At 45.6% G+C, this 16,067-nt stretch overlaps 1 protein-coding gene and 1 long non-coding RNA gene across 3 annotated transcripts; one reads left to right on the top strand and one right to left on the bottom strand.

Moving 5' to 3' along the window:
• Nucleotides 1-692: 692 nt before the first annotated feature.
• LOC307204524 (polyubiquitin-C) lies at nucleotides 693-4,039 on the bottom strand. 2 transcript variants are annotated; one of them, XM_079956097.1, is made up of 2 exons: nucleotides 3,886-4,039; nucleotides 693-2,679 (listed from the first exon to the last, which is right to left on the bottom strand). In XM_079956097.1, the coding sequence occupies exon 2, from the start codon at nucleotides 2,670-2,672 to the stop codon at nucleotides 843-845; it is 1,830 nt and encodes a 609-aa protein (XP_079812223.1). In that variant the 5' UTR covers nucleotides 2,673-2,679; nucleotides 3,886-4,039; the 3' UTR covers nucleotides 693-842. The 2 variants fall into 2 exon arrangements, with proteins under 2 accessions (XP_079812223.1, XP_079812224.1); XM_079956098.1 differs by lacking the exon at nucleotides 3,886-4,039 and adding an exon at nucleotides 3,646-3,668.
• A 148-nt stretch (nucleotides 4,040-4,187) lies between these two features.
• On the top strand, nucleotides 4,188-6,158 carry LOC307204526. Its single transcript, XR_013833730.1, has 2 exons — nucleotides 4,188-4,429; nucleotides 5,710-6,158. It is a non-coding gene; the product is annotated as an uncharacterized lncRNA (long non-coding RNA).
• Nucleotides 6,159-16,067: the final 9,909 nt, after the last annotated feature.

Here is a 16,067-nt window from a genome sequence, read left to right as displayed (position 1 = left end):
AGAGCTGTGGGTATGTATTAAGTTACATTTGGCATAAGGCAGAGCTTGTGGTGTCCTAGTGATGTAGACTATTTTCACACACAAAGTTTGTCAAAGTGCCCTCCATTGTGACAACTGCATACTGACCCAAAATGGATTGTTGAACCCTGAAATACCATGTCAAGATGATGCTCTAGAAAAGTGTTATGAATGGTTGGGTCTTTAACCACAGCAGGTATTACCTACCAGAGGAGCCAAATTTGTTTAGGATGGGAACTGCTGTATGGAGTGTGTTATTACTGGAGCTATTTTTAAAGGACCTTATCAATTGCATGTGCAAGCCCTTAATGCTAAATGGTACATTACATACCATTTTAGATCAAAGCCTCTGCAGTTACTTATCACTCAGTTCTTTCTGCATCTTTAAATAAAGATGAAAACAAGCAACTTCCAAGCATAAACAGAACATTTGAGTGGCACCAAAGTCAAGAAAAGCTGTGCCCCTAGTTTTGTCCTTGCCAGCATTGTAGAAAGCTCAAGCCACTAAGGTGACTAAAATATAATTGCCGTAAGTCATGGCAGAGTTGTAGGAGCTAGTTTAATCAGTGTGTGACCACTCTAGACTCACCAAGTTTCATATTCTGTATTCTAAGCTTACACCTGCTTTTACATGGCAGAAAGTCTGTACTTAATCATTCATGAGAACTACAAAGTAATGTGCAACAAAAACTTTTATTTAGCATTTACACCAACAGTCCAGCAGTTACTTAAACTTTTATTTACCTTACAATATTAAGACATTAAACAGCTACAGTGCAAACAAATGCTATTGGCAACTTGCAAATAAAGAGTTCCATTAACACCTAAAAGCCACCTCTCAGACGCAGCACAAGGTGGAGGGTGGATTCTTTCTGGATGTTGTAGTCAGAGAGGGTGCGGCCATCTTCTAGCTGCTTTCCGGCAAAGATCAGCCTCTGCTGGTCGGGAGGAATGCCTTCTTTGTCCTGGATCTTAGCTTTCACGTTCTCAATGGTGTCACTGGGCTCCACTTCCAGGGTGATGGTTTTCCCAGTGAGTGTCTTGACAAAGATCTGCATACCTCCCCTCAGACGCAGCACAAGGTGGAGGGTGGATTCTTTCTGGATGTTGTAGTCAGACAGGGTGCGGCCATCTTCCAGCTGCTTTCCGGCAAAGATCAGCCTCTGCTGGTCAGGGGGAATGCCTTCTTTGTCCTGGATCTTAGCTTTCACGTTCTCAATGGTGTCACTGGGCTCCACCTCCAGGGTGATGGTCTTGCCAGTCAGAGTCTTGACAAAGATCTGCATACCTCCCCTCAGACGCAGCACAAGATGGAGGGTGGATTCTTTCTGGATGTTGTAGTCAGACAGGGTGCGGCCATCTTCCAGCTGCTTTCCGGCAAAGATCAGCCTCTGCTGGTCAGGGGGAATGCCTTCTTTGTCCTGGATCTTAGCTTTCACGTTCTCAATGGTGTCACTGGGCTCCACCTCCAGGGTGATGGTCTTGCCAGTCAGAGTCTTGACAAAGATCTGCATGCCTCCCCTCAGACGCAGCACAAGATGGAGGGTGGATTCCTTCTGGATGTTGTAGTCTGAGAGGGTGCGGCCATCTTCCAGCTGCTTTCCGGCAAAGATCAGCCTCTGCTGGTCAGGGGGAATGCCTTCTTTGTCCTGGATCTTAGCTTTCACGTTCTCAATGGTGTCACTGGGCTCCACTTCCAGGGTGATGGTCTTGCCAGTCAGAGTCTTGACAAAGATCTGCATGCCTCCCCTCAGACGCAGCACAAGATGGAGGGTGGATTCCTTCTGGATGTTGTAGTCTGAGAGGGTGCGGCCATCTTCCAGCTGCTTTCCGGCAAAGATCAGCCTCTGCTGGTCAGGGGGAATGCCTTCTTTGTCCTGGATCTTAGCTTTCACGTTCTCAATGGTGTCACTGGGCTCCACCTCCAGGGTGATGGTCTTGCCAGTCAGAGTCTTGACAAAGATCTGCATACCTCCCCTCAGACGCAGCACAAGGTGGAGGGTGGATTCTTTCTGGATGTTGTAGTCAGACAGGGTGCGGCCATCTTCCAGCTGCTTTCCGGCAAAGATCAGCCTCTGCTGGTCAGGGGGAATGCCTTCTTTGTCCTGGATCTTAGCTTTCACGTTCTCAATGGTGTCACTGGGCTCCACCTCCAGGGTGATGGTCTTGCCAGTCAGAGTCTTGACAAAGATCTGCATACCTCCCCTCAGACGCAGCACAAGATGGAGGGTGGATTCTTTCTGGATGTTGTAGTCAGACAGGGTGCGGCCATCTTCCAGCTGCTTTCCGGCAAAGATCAGCCTCTGCTGGTCAGGGGGAATGCCTTCTTTGTCCTGGATCTTAGCTTTCACGTTCTCAATGGTGTCACTGGGCTCCACTTCCAGGGTGATGGTTTTCCCAGTGAGTGTCTTGACAAAGATCTGCATACCTCCCCTCAGACGCAGCACAAGGTGGAGGGTAGATTCTTTCTGGATGTTGTAGTCGGAGAGGGTGCGGCCATCTTCCAGCTGCTTTCCAGCAAAGATCAGCCTCTGCTGGTCAGGGGGAATGCCTTCTTTGTCCTGGATCTTAGCTTTCACGTTCTCAATGGTGTCACTGGGCTCCACCTCCAGGGTGATGGTCTTGCCAGTCAGAGTCTTGACAAAGATCTGCATTTTTTATCTGCAATAATAAGACATTTTGAATATCTCATTATACTTCAGCACCTTCCCATTTCAGCAATGCAGAAGCTATCCGATAACCAGAAACACTAAACGCCTGTGAGGTTTTTAACACCCATCAGAACCAATAGGAGTATACTGTCAAATAAGCTTCCAACATTTTTCATATTGTATCAGCAATTAACAGAGATACAATGGAATTGTTTCCCATGCATCTACAAGCAGAAAAAGGAGGTGAAAATGGCAAGCCTAGTCAAGCTAAGCACTATTTGATATCCTCAAATACTACGCACCAAGGTCAGAAGCGCGGGGGGGGGGGGGAGAACCCTTACTACAAAACCACCAAGGAGCTGAGCTGGATGACCTTTTGAAGCCCCCTTTTAACCAATTCAGTGATCTCACACTTATTCCCCCCCACTATGCTTTTGCTCATAAACATACATACTACGCATGCGCTTTCCCAAGCCACCCCCCTTTTTTGCTTTAATACTTTACATCCCATTTACCCTTATTAGAACTGACTCAAAGACAGCTTATTGCTACAAATACCAGTATAACGCCAGCCCATCACATGCCAAATCTTTTGTAATTATGACGCACTTTGCCGGAACGATTTGAACTGCACTTTTTTGGGGGGGAGGTGGGCGCGAGTACTACCCAGGACTCCTAAAATTAGCCCCGTAGGTTTCTGGCAACCGACTCTCCCCATCCCCGTTTTTTAAAAAATATAGCACCGAGTTTGCTTCTTTGTGCTTCATACACGGGTGCATTTTTACTATACAGCATTAAGTATGTGCATCAGCTGAGGCTCCCGCTTATACGGTTCCCCACCCATTTAAAACGCTTGTCTCCCGACCGCCACGACACGGCTTTTGCCCGCTTCTTTGTGAGGACCCTCCATTACAGCACAATAAAAACGAATTTATGGGGAGGGGGGACGGGCTGGTCTCGGTTTATTCCTTTTTACCTCGCCGGCGCAGAAAGCGCCGCGCTCGCCCCTCAGGCGCGCCTCCCGCCACCAAGCCACCCCATCTCCCCTCTGGCCGGGGCTGCGCAGGAAGACCCTCGCCGAGCCCCCTCCGCCCCCCCCCCACGTCGCCGGGCAGCGCCTCGCCACAATGGAGGCCGGTGACGCCACACCCCGGAGGCGCCGCCACGTCGCTCGAAAGGCGGCCTCCTTTCCCAACCACCCCCTCCGCCGTCTTACCAATGTGCTACGACCGCTTCAACTAGGAAAAACGAATCCCGACCGCCGCTTCAGTTGACAAAACTCCCTCCAACCTCTCCTTTCGTCAATGACAGCGCCGAATATGTCCGCTTCGCTTCCGCCCTCTGGTATTTATAGATCTCTGTGACTTATCGCTCCTCCTCCTGGGAGGAGTTCTAGTCTCCTTCCGCTAAAAAAAATAGTCCGGCGATAAACGGTAATGAGAGCCACTTCTCCCTTCCCGGTGTATCCTCCGCTATTTGAAAGGAAGGAAAAATGAAAACGGAGAAAGTCGTTGGGGTCGCCTTGTTACGACACGCGATAAAACGAGCTGTGTGAGCTGCGGAGGGATATACAAAGGCAGGTGAAGAGACTGCGCAATTTCGACGGGCCGTTGAAGAGAGGCGGGATTAAATCGGAGGCTCGGTGGCGATTGGTGCGAAGGGAGGAACCATGCGATCGCTGATTGGCTCTCGGGTAGGAAAGCTCTGGAAGGATCTGGAGAAAGGAAGGGAGGTGTTTTTCCTCCGTGTGTTTCTAATGAGTAAGTCTTCGCTGATTGGTGCAGGGTGAGGTCACCCTCGTTGCTAAGGCCCCTCCGCTTCAGCGAAGCAGATTTCGAGAAGTGGGGTGGGAGGAAAGTGAATGCGGGCTGTTGTGCGCATGCGGGGAAGAAGGGGGGACGGCGAACCGGGGGGTGGTGGGGGATGGGCATCTTCGCGGGTGGGGGAGGGGTCTCCCGAGGGGAAGTTAATATTAAAACTGAAAAATCAAGATAATAAAACCAAAACACATAAAATACATATAAAACAATAGAGAATGCTTTCATTCTCTCACAAATGGGGCCCCTCCTCTTTGAGGGAAAATTTGGCTCCCCCTCAGAAACCTTCACCATTTAAAAAAAATGGTTATGTAATTAACTGAGGCGTTTCTTTCCTGTTCTTCAGTCCCAGAACGAGAGCTGCCAATTATAACCTTGCTATGTTTTAAAATCTATTTGTTTCTTGTCATACAATTTTTTTAAAATTTCATTTTTTTCCATTATGAGGTAGTCTCAAAGCAGAATATTTGAGGGGGGGAGGGGAAATAAAAGCTCTGAAAGCATTATCATCGGTGAACAAAACTGGAAGGAACGGGGAAGCAGGGTCAAAAAAGGAAAATAAAAAAGCCCAAGGGGAAAAAAAGAATTACCACTAACCAGCAAGTCAGGTCTGTTGAACAAAAACACTTGAATAGTACTGTATCACCAAAATATGCCCCGTAAGTCAGGCTTTGTAAAATGGAGTCACTCGTGCCCAGCAGAACTTCTTCCCTCATACATTTTAAAAGTGGGGGTACATATTTCCATACTGAGTTATCCCCCAAAGTCTTCATAGAAAATGTTAAAAGGATAACCCATACTTATGTATTAAGTTATTTATCATGTTGACCCATCTAGCCACATATGAGGTGCTTGTTCCTGGGAGACGATTCTGTTTGTCTCCTTGCTGCAAACTGTTCCATGTTTTTGTCAATGGAGTTGCTGGCATCGAAACAATAGTTGTGCAAAGCAGTCTTTATTATTATTATTATTAATAATAATTTATATCCTGCCCATCTGGCTGGGTTTCCCAGTCTTTACATAGGGAGCACCCAGCCGTTGGTCTCAAAGTAGACCCACTGAAATCAATGGAGGGAATTTAGCCATGTCTGTCAATTTCAGTGGGTCTACTCTAAATATTGCTTACTTGGGTTCAACGCACCCGCAAGTTATTATGTAGCGATGAAAACAGGGCTCAGCATTTGAAACTCAAGCTGGTGTTTTCTGTTTTTGGTTTTCGACAGGAAACAATGTTCCAGTTCCTGAAGCCATTTCCTCTTCGGAGCTCGCCTGAAATTAATACTTTGTTCTGCCAGATGGGAATCTCGCTGAGTACCTTGAAACGGGGTCACACAACCAGTTTCTCTCTTCTTCCCCTGCCTAGGATTAGCAGGCAAGAGGCACCCTGAATTTTGCAACTTAATAGCATATGCATGTTATTTCCTGTAGCACTTCCTGTAAAAAAAAAAAAAAGAAGAAGAAGAAGAAAAGAGGTATTCAGGAGAAAACAGAGTGGATACATATTTTAAGAGGATTGGATACAAAATAAGTTTGAAATGGCTGGCTTGTTGTATTCATTATTTATTTGCTTTTAAAGCCTTTACCAAAACCCAACTTTCCTTGTACAAACCTATTGTATAGCAGCTGACCTCAGATTAATAAAATGCAATAAAGAAACAAAAGAAAAAGAAAAGCAGTAGTAAAAACGTTGTGAATACAGTGAGGGGGGAAAGTATTTGATCCCCTGCTAAATTTGCCCATTTGCCCTCTGACAAAGAAATGACCAGTCCATAATTTTAATGGTAGGTTTATTGTAGCTGTGAGAGACAGAACAACAACAGGAAAAAACCCCATAAACCCAGAAGACAAAAATCAGAGACTGATGCGTATTAGAATGAGTGAAATAAGTATTTGATCCCCTATCAACCAGCCAGATGTCAGGCTACCTGGTATCTTCACTGTATGTAATGAGCTGAGATAAAAAGCACCTGCTGTAAGGGAGAGGTCTTACCTGTAATTCCAGCTTGCTACCTGTACAAAAGACACCTGTCGACAGAAGCAATCAATCCAGAAAAACAGAATGAATTTGCTGAAACCCCTTCACAATTTCTGGGTTGCCCATAGTTTAAAAAAAACAACCCACAATTTGCTTAAAATGTCTTGGTGAGTTTAAAAAACGAGTTTAAAAAACTTCACTTGCCCCCTCAAAAAGGGAATCAATAAAAATATATTCTTCAGCTTTTTATATGGATGAACTCATTGAATCAGACAGATCTATGCTACTTGCATTGCTTCTTCATCAAAGCATACTTCTATGTAACATTGAGAGTCTCACAGATGTCAAGGATCTAATACATATTCCATTCTCTTTGATGACCAAAGCAATGTGCAAATGGGGATAAATAAGCTTTTCCTTAATGCCTTAGAATTCTGTTTCCCACCCATCTAAAACAATTGCTGAACATCCAAGCAGAGGAAGAGTTCTGTGTTGCTTAGAAGCTTTCAGAATGCATTGTGAAACTGGTGGGGTGATGCCACTAATAAACACTATACTTTATTTGTGTCCCCAGTACCACAAATCTGTCCCTGGACAAATTTGTCCCCAGAAATGTCCCCAGATTTGCAACGCATCATATGGGGACTTCCGGAGAGGAAAAATGGTGGGCATCACAACAGCAAGCAGCTCCTGAAGCCGGCCAGAGCCAACTGCACTACAAGGCTGCCTCTGGGCTGCTGACTGCCACTGCTGCCGCCACTACCAAAGGGGAACTGGGGACACTCGGTGGTACATATCTCTTGCCCCCTTCCCCCTTTGTTTTGACTAATCGGGGGAGGCTCAGGAGTTGTGGGTTGGCGGCCTTTGCCCAGTTTTTTTTTTAAATCTGCACATTTATGTTTCACAGGGTGCAAAATATTATTATTATTATTATTATTATTAAAATTTTGTTTATACCCCACCCTCCCCAGCCAGGGCTGGGCTCAAGGCAGCTAACAACAAATATGATTTACAGTAAAAGGTAATAGGAAAAACAAACAAACAAACAAACAGTTAATTAAAATATGGCTTAAGAAGGGCTCTGCACCTTGCCTGGCAGATAAACCGCACACCTTGTTCCCGCTCCTGGGCAATGGCCACCCGCCTGTGACTCCCGAGCCTCCCCCCGATCTATCAAAGCAAAGGGGGAAGGGGGCAGGAGATCAGGGAAGGCTTGGGAGTCATAGGCGGGCAGTGCGCTGTTGCCTAGTTTTTTAAAAACTCTGTGCATTTATGTTTCACAGGGTGCGAAAGAAGGGCTTTGCACCTTTATACAATATGCATGTGTGCTTGGGCCCAGGGTCTTTTGCCTCACCATCCCCACTACTGAATCCCTGTTGCTACTCTGCTTCCAAAAAAAAAGTGTCCCCAGATTCATTGAAAAAAAACTGGTACCCATATGTTAATCTTGGGTCAGTTTGTGTTCCACAACATGTTTACGGGCATAGCTTGTGCCATATCATGGGTAACTCCAGAATGTAGACCATTGACCCTGGAAAGCCTTTGAAACATGTTTCCTTTTAAATGCTATCCTGAGAATTCTGGGTGACTCAGTGCTTAACGAGTACCAGCTGATGGCAACATATCTATCGTTGCTGGGCTGGCAAAAACTACAAATAAATCCAGATCTCATGACCTCCTTGATCCTTTCATTGCATTTGGATTTCCCAGAAAAACTGAGGGCAGGCAAGAACTAGGTCACCAGGCGACATTATGAAAGCATCTATTATTTAGAAAGAGGGCTGTGTGTGTTTGCATAGATTTGTACACAAGTCACAAGGTGATGATCAGGGTGCATGCAGAATGTGCCACTGCTGATTTAGGAGAGTTTACACACACACACACACACACACACACACACACACACAGTGCCTGCACAGTGGGAAACCAAGGGTATGTTGTGCTGTTGTTTTCCTGAGAAAAGGAATTAAAAGAATTCTCAGGAAACAACCCGATTTCATTGTTTGCTGTTCAGACAAAGAAAGCTAGATTGAGGGTGGCAGGGGAAGGAGTGTTTCAGGGATGCTTCTCAGCATAATCTGCCTGGTTTGTGTCTCTTGACTTCAAACAGGACAGATAACGTTTGAACTGGCATCACATTCATCATCCACGATAACCCAACTTGTATGGATCACAGAAATGCTCGTGTTCCCTTCAGAACAAATGACAACATCCTTGCTTTAGATTATGTTGTTCTCTTCCTGATGACAGTTTTGCTCTCCTTGCAAAAAAATAAATAAATCTGTTAATTTTAAAAGGTTTGTATCCAGTGTTAGTTAGCCATAGTCAGAGTAGACCCATTGAAATTAATTGACCTATGTCTGTGGGTCTCCTCTGGGTATGCCTAATGTTGGATACAACCCAATATTTTAGTCGGTATTCACCCAGGTTTGTATAATCTCTGCAAGGATGGGTTAATTTCTAGAAGTGACTGGTAAATATTAACATTTTGCTACCATCACCATTTTTTCTCCAGGCCCTTGAGCATAACTCACAGGGCTGTGCATTTGTTTTCTAAGCAGCTGAAAGCTGAGTTCAGATGACCTAACAGCTTGGAAATGCTGCCTGCGAGATGAACTCTTTAACATGCTCAGACAAGCCCATCTGGGACAGGTCTGGATCACTGGCCCAAATGTCTGCTTCATCAAATCAGAATTCCAGTGGTGAGCTATTTCCAGTAGAACACACATAGAGAGATTTCAGAGGGGCTGAACAGAGCAGATGACATCTGAAAATGAAATGATTTGTTGTTAAAGTGATTTGACTCCAAACAGAAATTTGATTTGAACACTACAGTTTGCTTCCATGAGATAAAAATGAGACTGGTGGCTTTGGACCAACATATTGGGGGGCGGGGGGAGGAATACCACAACGATCTTGTTACACTGTGGTAACCACAGGGCCTGCTGAAGAGTTCTGTGAAACCAAGAAGCTTAGATAGGTGAGCCTTAGCCACCATCGATCCAACTGTTGTAGGAATTCTAAGGTCTTACATATATATAAATTAAATGTGCATAAATGTACAAGTATATAAACTACGTGTCTGAAATAGTACAGGAGAGAAATCCTGAAGCCATTTTGACTCTCCAGTGACCTCAAATATTCCTCTGCAGTGAGGAAGGAAATGGGAAAGCCTCTCCATTGTCTCTTTGCTCACGAATCCTGTTTTCAGGGCATATTTGTGTATGAATAGGGTGAGCCGGTGACCTGGATTCAGGAACTAAGTATTTAGCATCTCAAAAGGAATGGCCAGGCTGCCCAGGTGGAGTAATCAGTGACCATTGTCAGGGATACTGACAGACAGGATTTCTGTTGGAGACCGCCAGTGGCGTAGCGTAGCGTGGGGGGGTGCAGGGGGGGCCGGCCGCACCGGGCGCAACATCTGGGGGTTAGGGTTAGGGGGCGCAAATCCATGGGTTAGGGGGCGCAAATCCACTGGAGACCGCCCCCTGTGATGTATTTCTGTTGGAGACTGCCTTCTTCTGTGATGTATGTATGATGTTTTGGAGTTATGGGGCACCTGGTTGATCACCCTGAAAACAAGATGCTGGAATAACTAGGCCCACTTTGGACTGATCCAGCAGCCAGGCACTTCTCTGCTTCTGCTTTTCTTTAATTATATTGTTGCAGGGAAACCCGCTCCCCCCCAATCATTCAGTTTGTACAAACACCACACACTCACACACGACGTTTCTGTTATAAATTCATAGTAAATCAACCATACATTCGATTTACACCGGTCCACTTTTATTTTACTCCAGGAAGGAAGGACTATCAAAGGGGGATGGTTTGATACAGGATGGCCATAATCCCTTAACCATACCAGCACATACACAGGAGCCCTACCCAGTTGGCATGACAACCCTGATGGTCCTAGACAGAAGACCATCAAGGACACAAAGGACTTGCATATGGGAGTGGATTCAGCAGGGACTGGACAATGATCAGCTCTTCCCTCTGGAGGCAGGAAACTGCCAGCTCCCCTTTGTCTCCTGGGGAGGGGGGAAAGGAGGAACCAGCCAGGTGACAGGACACTCAGGTTACCTCCACAACTCCTCCCTCAACCCCTCCGTTTTGTGATGTGTCAATGATGTAGTCATGATGTAGTTCTAGGGATGTAGTTTGGGGGATTAGTAACTAATAAAAGTTGGGGTCTTATTTTGTTCTGGGCTTCCATTTTGTTTCACCTGGTGGCAGGTGGGAGTCCTGTCGCAACAGTCTTCAATAAAGACCAAGCCTACTGGCTGCTGTTTTGCTCTGGTATTCCTGGCAGGTGTCCTTGTTTTTTTGTCCAAGGGAGCCCTCGGATTTTTCCATTAACAATATGTTACATGTATATACCACATTTTCCTCCAAGGAGCTCAAGGCATTGTACATGGTTCTCCCTGTCCCCAGTTTACATTCACGCCGACAAGGTAAATTAGGCTGTGAAAGACAATGGCTGGCCCAAGGTCACCCAGTGAGAGCTTAATGGCTGAGCAGGGATTCGAACCCTCATCTCCCAGGTCATCGTCCAAGCACCGACAATTTCTGACTTGAGTACTCATAATAAATCTAATCAGGAAGTTGAACAGACCAGAGACTGTGCCTCCTCCCATCCTGCTTTCCTTCCTTCAGCAACCAGAATCTAATCAGATCAGGGCCCAGTATCCTCTACTGGGAATGACTCCCTGTCAAAATGCAACGGAAAGTTACACAAGATTGTAGAGGGATCTTTTGCACAACCCCCCCTCCACAAGCGAGAGAGGCCTTTCGTGCTGCCTGGATGCCTGTTTGGTATCCTTGCCCAGCCTGAATCACAAAACGGGCTGCTCTCCCAGAAACCTCGCTCTGCTGAGTCACCGCCACGCAAGCATGCCTGATTAAGATAGCGCCAGGCGGTTGGCAGGGGAGAATGGTACTTTTGTACTGAAACACAGCTTATCCTTGAAAGTGAACTTTGAACAACACAAGATAACTGGAGAATGTTCCACAGCTTCTAGACTGTTCTTTCTTTTTGCCCTTTAATCCCCCCTTTCTTCCCCCTTCTTCTACTAATCAGAATATTATTCTATAGCCTCTGCCAACCTGGTGCCCCTCAGATGCCCCAGTCCCATCAGCCACAACCTGGAGATCCGTAGCAACTGGAAGCAGCTGGAATAAGAGGCCAAACAGAAGACACATTGTTAGGGTTAACTGCATGAATTAGCTAGGCATAAAGCCCATCAGCCCTATAAACTATATTTATGTGCTCTCTGCTCAAAAATATAATGGAGCCTGAACTCTGCTGCATTTAAATGTCCTTCCATCAGCTGTTCTGGAGGGTTAGCCCAACGCCCCCACTGTCAACATTAAAGTCCCAGTGAATTTGAAGGTAGAACTGATAAGAGATGTTCATACGTATTGCTCCTTTTAATGTGATATATACAATAGGGGAGGAAAGGATTTTTTAAATGTCATTTTATAATGTATAACAGAGAGACCAGCTATAAAAACACATGGAAATTCAAAGATAAAAACCGAAACTATAAAATAGGCTCAGAAAATAAGTACAGTTATACGTGAGTTAACAAAATTCAAAAGAAAAAAGTGAGCACAAATGCTGTCTTCATATAAAGAATATTGGCAATATCTGAGGTATGCACCAGGAGTCAATGGGAAGCTATGTCTTGGCTGGCCTGAATGGCAATGAATCATGCTTCGCATGGTTGAAAAACACGAGGTTGTCCACTAATATCATCAACCTTTGGGCTTTCCAGAGGAAGATTACCACTGTGGAGAGCAAAGTGCTGAGCTATTTATTAATCCAGGGCTCATTCTCTGATATTCCTTCTCTGGGACACCAAAGTTCAGTGTTTCTGCTCTGAGGTCTTCCTGTGTGAAACTGATGGGGGGAAAACAGGAATGTTTTAACATGAAGCAAACCCTGTTAAGTTAAATGGGAAGCAATTAAACCCCTTTCTTTGGTTTTAAACTGAATTTAACATCGTCTTTTTAAATTGCCATAACCTCCCTTGGGAACTTATGGTGAATAATAATAATAATAATAATAATAATAATAATAATAATAATAATAATAGAGTCCTCATGTCTACAAGTCACATATGTATTGACAGCTGTGTATTCCCCTTAAGTAAATCCCCTAATGGATAAATACCCTATAGCCTGCCTTTTGGTGTCCAGTAAAGGCAGCAAGAAAGGTCACAAGAAATAGATGAGAGAGAAGACAGAAGTACTGAGTTTTTAAATGAGGACTAGAATCTTGACAAGGACGCGGGTGGCGCTGTGGGTTAAACCACAGAGCCTAGGACTTGCCGATCAGAAGGTCGGCGGTTTGAATCCCCGTGACGGGGTCAGCTCCTGTTGCTCGGTCCCAGCTCTTGCCAACCTAGCAGTTCAAAAGCATGTCAAAGTGCAAGTAGATAAATAGGTACCACTCCGGCGGGAAGGTAAACGGCATTTCCGTGCGCTGCTCTGGTTCGCCAGAAGCGGCTTAGTCATGCTGGCCACATGACCCGGAAGCTGTATGCCAGCTCCCTCGGCCTGTAAAGCGAGATGAGCGCCGCAACCTCAGAGTCGTCCGCGACTGGACCTAACGGTCAGAGGTCCCTTTACCTTTACCTTTTAGAATCTTGACACTGAAAAATCATAATGGCAGGCACAGAATTACGATACTGGGGAAGAAGGAAATGAAGGGTTGGCTGGTGAACATGTTATCTCCAGTGACCTTTCCTTCCAATATTTGACAGGAAGGCAAACCAAACAAGTCTGACCAGCTGCAGCAGCTTAGTGGAGTGTTTCAGGCCTGCATCTCTCCTGAGCAGCTCTGGGTGTGGACTGGGGTTTGTCAATACACACGGAAGGCTTTAGGTTACAGGGGGAAAAATGAGTCAACGTGGAATTTAACTCTTGGGGTGCATTCAGAATCAGAAAACCAGAAAGCACTTATTTCTGGCCCCCTTTCCGCCTGCTAGGAAACCAAATCTGGGCTTATTATTTCAAGACACTTTACATTTATTTATCATTTTAGAAGCAATTCTTAACAACTGAACAATCAGTGTGGCTCTATGGCCCTCCGGCAATGTACCCCTCAGGCCTTGTGACAGCAGACTTCCAAGGAACTCTGAGGATGTTTTCCTACATTAAGGATATAAGAACTTGGCTGCTGGATCAGACCTACTGAATCGGGCCAACGGATCATAAAGTCTGATCCAGCAGGCTCTTCTTATGTTCTGTTATGAGCATTATAAGGTCTAAGATATAAAATAAATGTTCATAAATGTACCACGCAAACACATACATAAGTATATGAACCACGTGTCTGAAATAGAACAAGAGAACAATCCTGAAGCCATTTTTACTCTCCCAAATTTACCTCAGATATTCCTCTGCAGTGAGGAAGGAAATGGGAAAACCTCCCGTTGTCTCCGTGCTCACAAATCCTGTCTTAACGGCATACCTGTGTATGAATCGAGTGAGCCTGAGACCTGGGTTCAGAAACTGAGTATTTACCATCACAAAAGAATGACCAGACTGCCTAGGTAAATGCAATCAGCAACCATTATCAGGTATCCGGTAACAGGATTTCTGCTGTAGACCACCCCTTCAGTGATGTATGTCTGATGTTTTGGAGGGCAGTCTTGAGCTACAGGGTGGCAACTTCCAAAGTCTACATAAGGGCTTGCACACCTTGGTTCTGGGTTCCTCCTCCCTCCTGCGTGTGGTGAGTGGGGACCCTGTTGCAACAGTTTAATGAATATCAGGCTCACTAGCTGCTTTGCTTCTCAATATTCTCTGGTCGGCCTCTGTTATTTTCTCCTACCAATGGGGAACCTATGTAAGGACTCTATACAGGCTCTTGGGTATCCCATAAGGGAAAAGGAGCAGTTTTTTCTTATAACAGTTCTTAAGTGAAAGGTTGGCACCTCTGCTTCATCCCCATCCAACGCAAAGGCTGGAAACATCCTCATTCAGCAGATGACATGCTCAGAGGCACACTTGCCATTTCCACCGCTTGTCCCCCACAAAACCGGTTCAGGGCTTGATGGAGCCCTACAAAAAAGCTCCTTTCAAATGACTTGCCAGGAACTTGACAATTATCAGCTTTGGGGTTCGCAACATCCGGTTCCCATGATCAGCGGTGATCTCATCGCCACCATTAAATGAGACACAGAATTGGCACCCAGTAAGGGCGAGGACTTGCTTAAAGGAGGCATGGCTCATTCACTGTTTACCCTGCATGCCTTGGCGTGAGACTTCATTTATTTGTTTGTTTCTGGATTCATTGTAATTATATTCCGCATCTCCTCCATGGAGCTCAAGGCAGCAAACACGCACCTCCCCCTTTCCCTTTTATCTTCCAGCAACTCTGCAAAGTAGGTTAAGGCTGAGAGATGGCCTAAGGTCCCCTGATGGGCTCTATGGCTGAGTGGGGATTTGAACCCGAATCTCCTCCATGTTCTAGCCTGACACTCAAACCACTTATACCACACTGACTCTTCTTTTCCCCCATAATTTTTTTAAATTTGATTTTCAGAAATATAAACATACAACATAAAACAGTACAAAATCCAAATATCGAGATTACTCTTCCCCCCCGCATCCCTTCCTTTTAATTCTGTTTTCAGCTGCATATCAGTACTTCTCCAATTTTTCCATCTCCCTAAATTATCTATAGGGGACACGGGTGGTGCTGTGGGTTAAACCACAGAGCCTAGGACTTGCTGATCAAAAGGTCAGCGGTTCGAATCCCCACAACGGGGTGAGCACCCGTTGCTCGGTCCCTGCTCCTGCCAACCTAGCAGTTCGAAAGCATGTCAAAGTGCAAGTAGATAAATAGGTATGGCTCCGGCGGGAAGCTCCTCCTTGACTGGCTTCTAAGAAGGCCCTGGAATCTGTGTCAAGCTGTTTCTTAACACACGACTTGTGGCATTGTTTCAAAGTGACTGTTTCTTAATTACTCTCGTAACTTTTTGGGGGTGCTGCCTTAGCCTATTAGGGACGCGGGTGGCGCTGTGGGTTAAACCACAGAACCTAGGACTTGCTGATCAGAATGGTTGGCGGTTCGAATGCCCGCAACGGGGTGAGCTCCCGTTGTTCGGTCCTTGCTCCTGCCAACCTAGCAATTCAGAAGCACGTCAAAGTGCAAGTAGATAAATAGGTACCACTCCGGCAGGAAGGTAAACGGCGTTTCCGTGCACTGCTCTGGTTCGCCAGAAGCGGCTTAGTCATGCTGGCCACATGACCCGGAAGCTGTACGCCGGCTCCCTCGGCCAATAAAGCGAGATGAGTGCCGCAACTCCAGAGTCATCTGCGACTGGACCTAGTAGTCAGGGGTCCCTTTACCTTTAAATAATCTATACATTCTGTTACATTACAAGTCTGTTTAAAATCCTGCTAATGTTTTGACCTGTTGTCAATGATTTTGTATGTACATTATAAACATTTTCCATTCTTTTTTAAAAAAATTGTCTTCTTGATTCCTGAGCTTCCCAGCTAATTTTGCCATTTTGGCATAGTCCACCAACTTGATTTGCCAATACCACACTGACTCTTAGTGACCCTATAACGGGCAGGGAGCACGGAGTG

Source organism: Podarcis cretensis, assembly GCF_951804945.1.
Source record: "Podarcis cretensis genome assembly, chromosome: 15".
Lineage (NCBI taxonomy): Eukaryota > Metazoa > Chordata > Lepidosauria > Squamata > Lacertidae > Podarcis > Podarcis cretensis.
The sequence above is the reverse complement of the archived record's forward strand: the minus strand, read 5'-3'. Positions and strand labels throughout refer to the sequence as shown.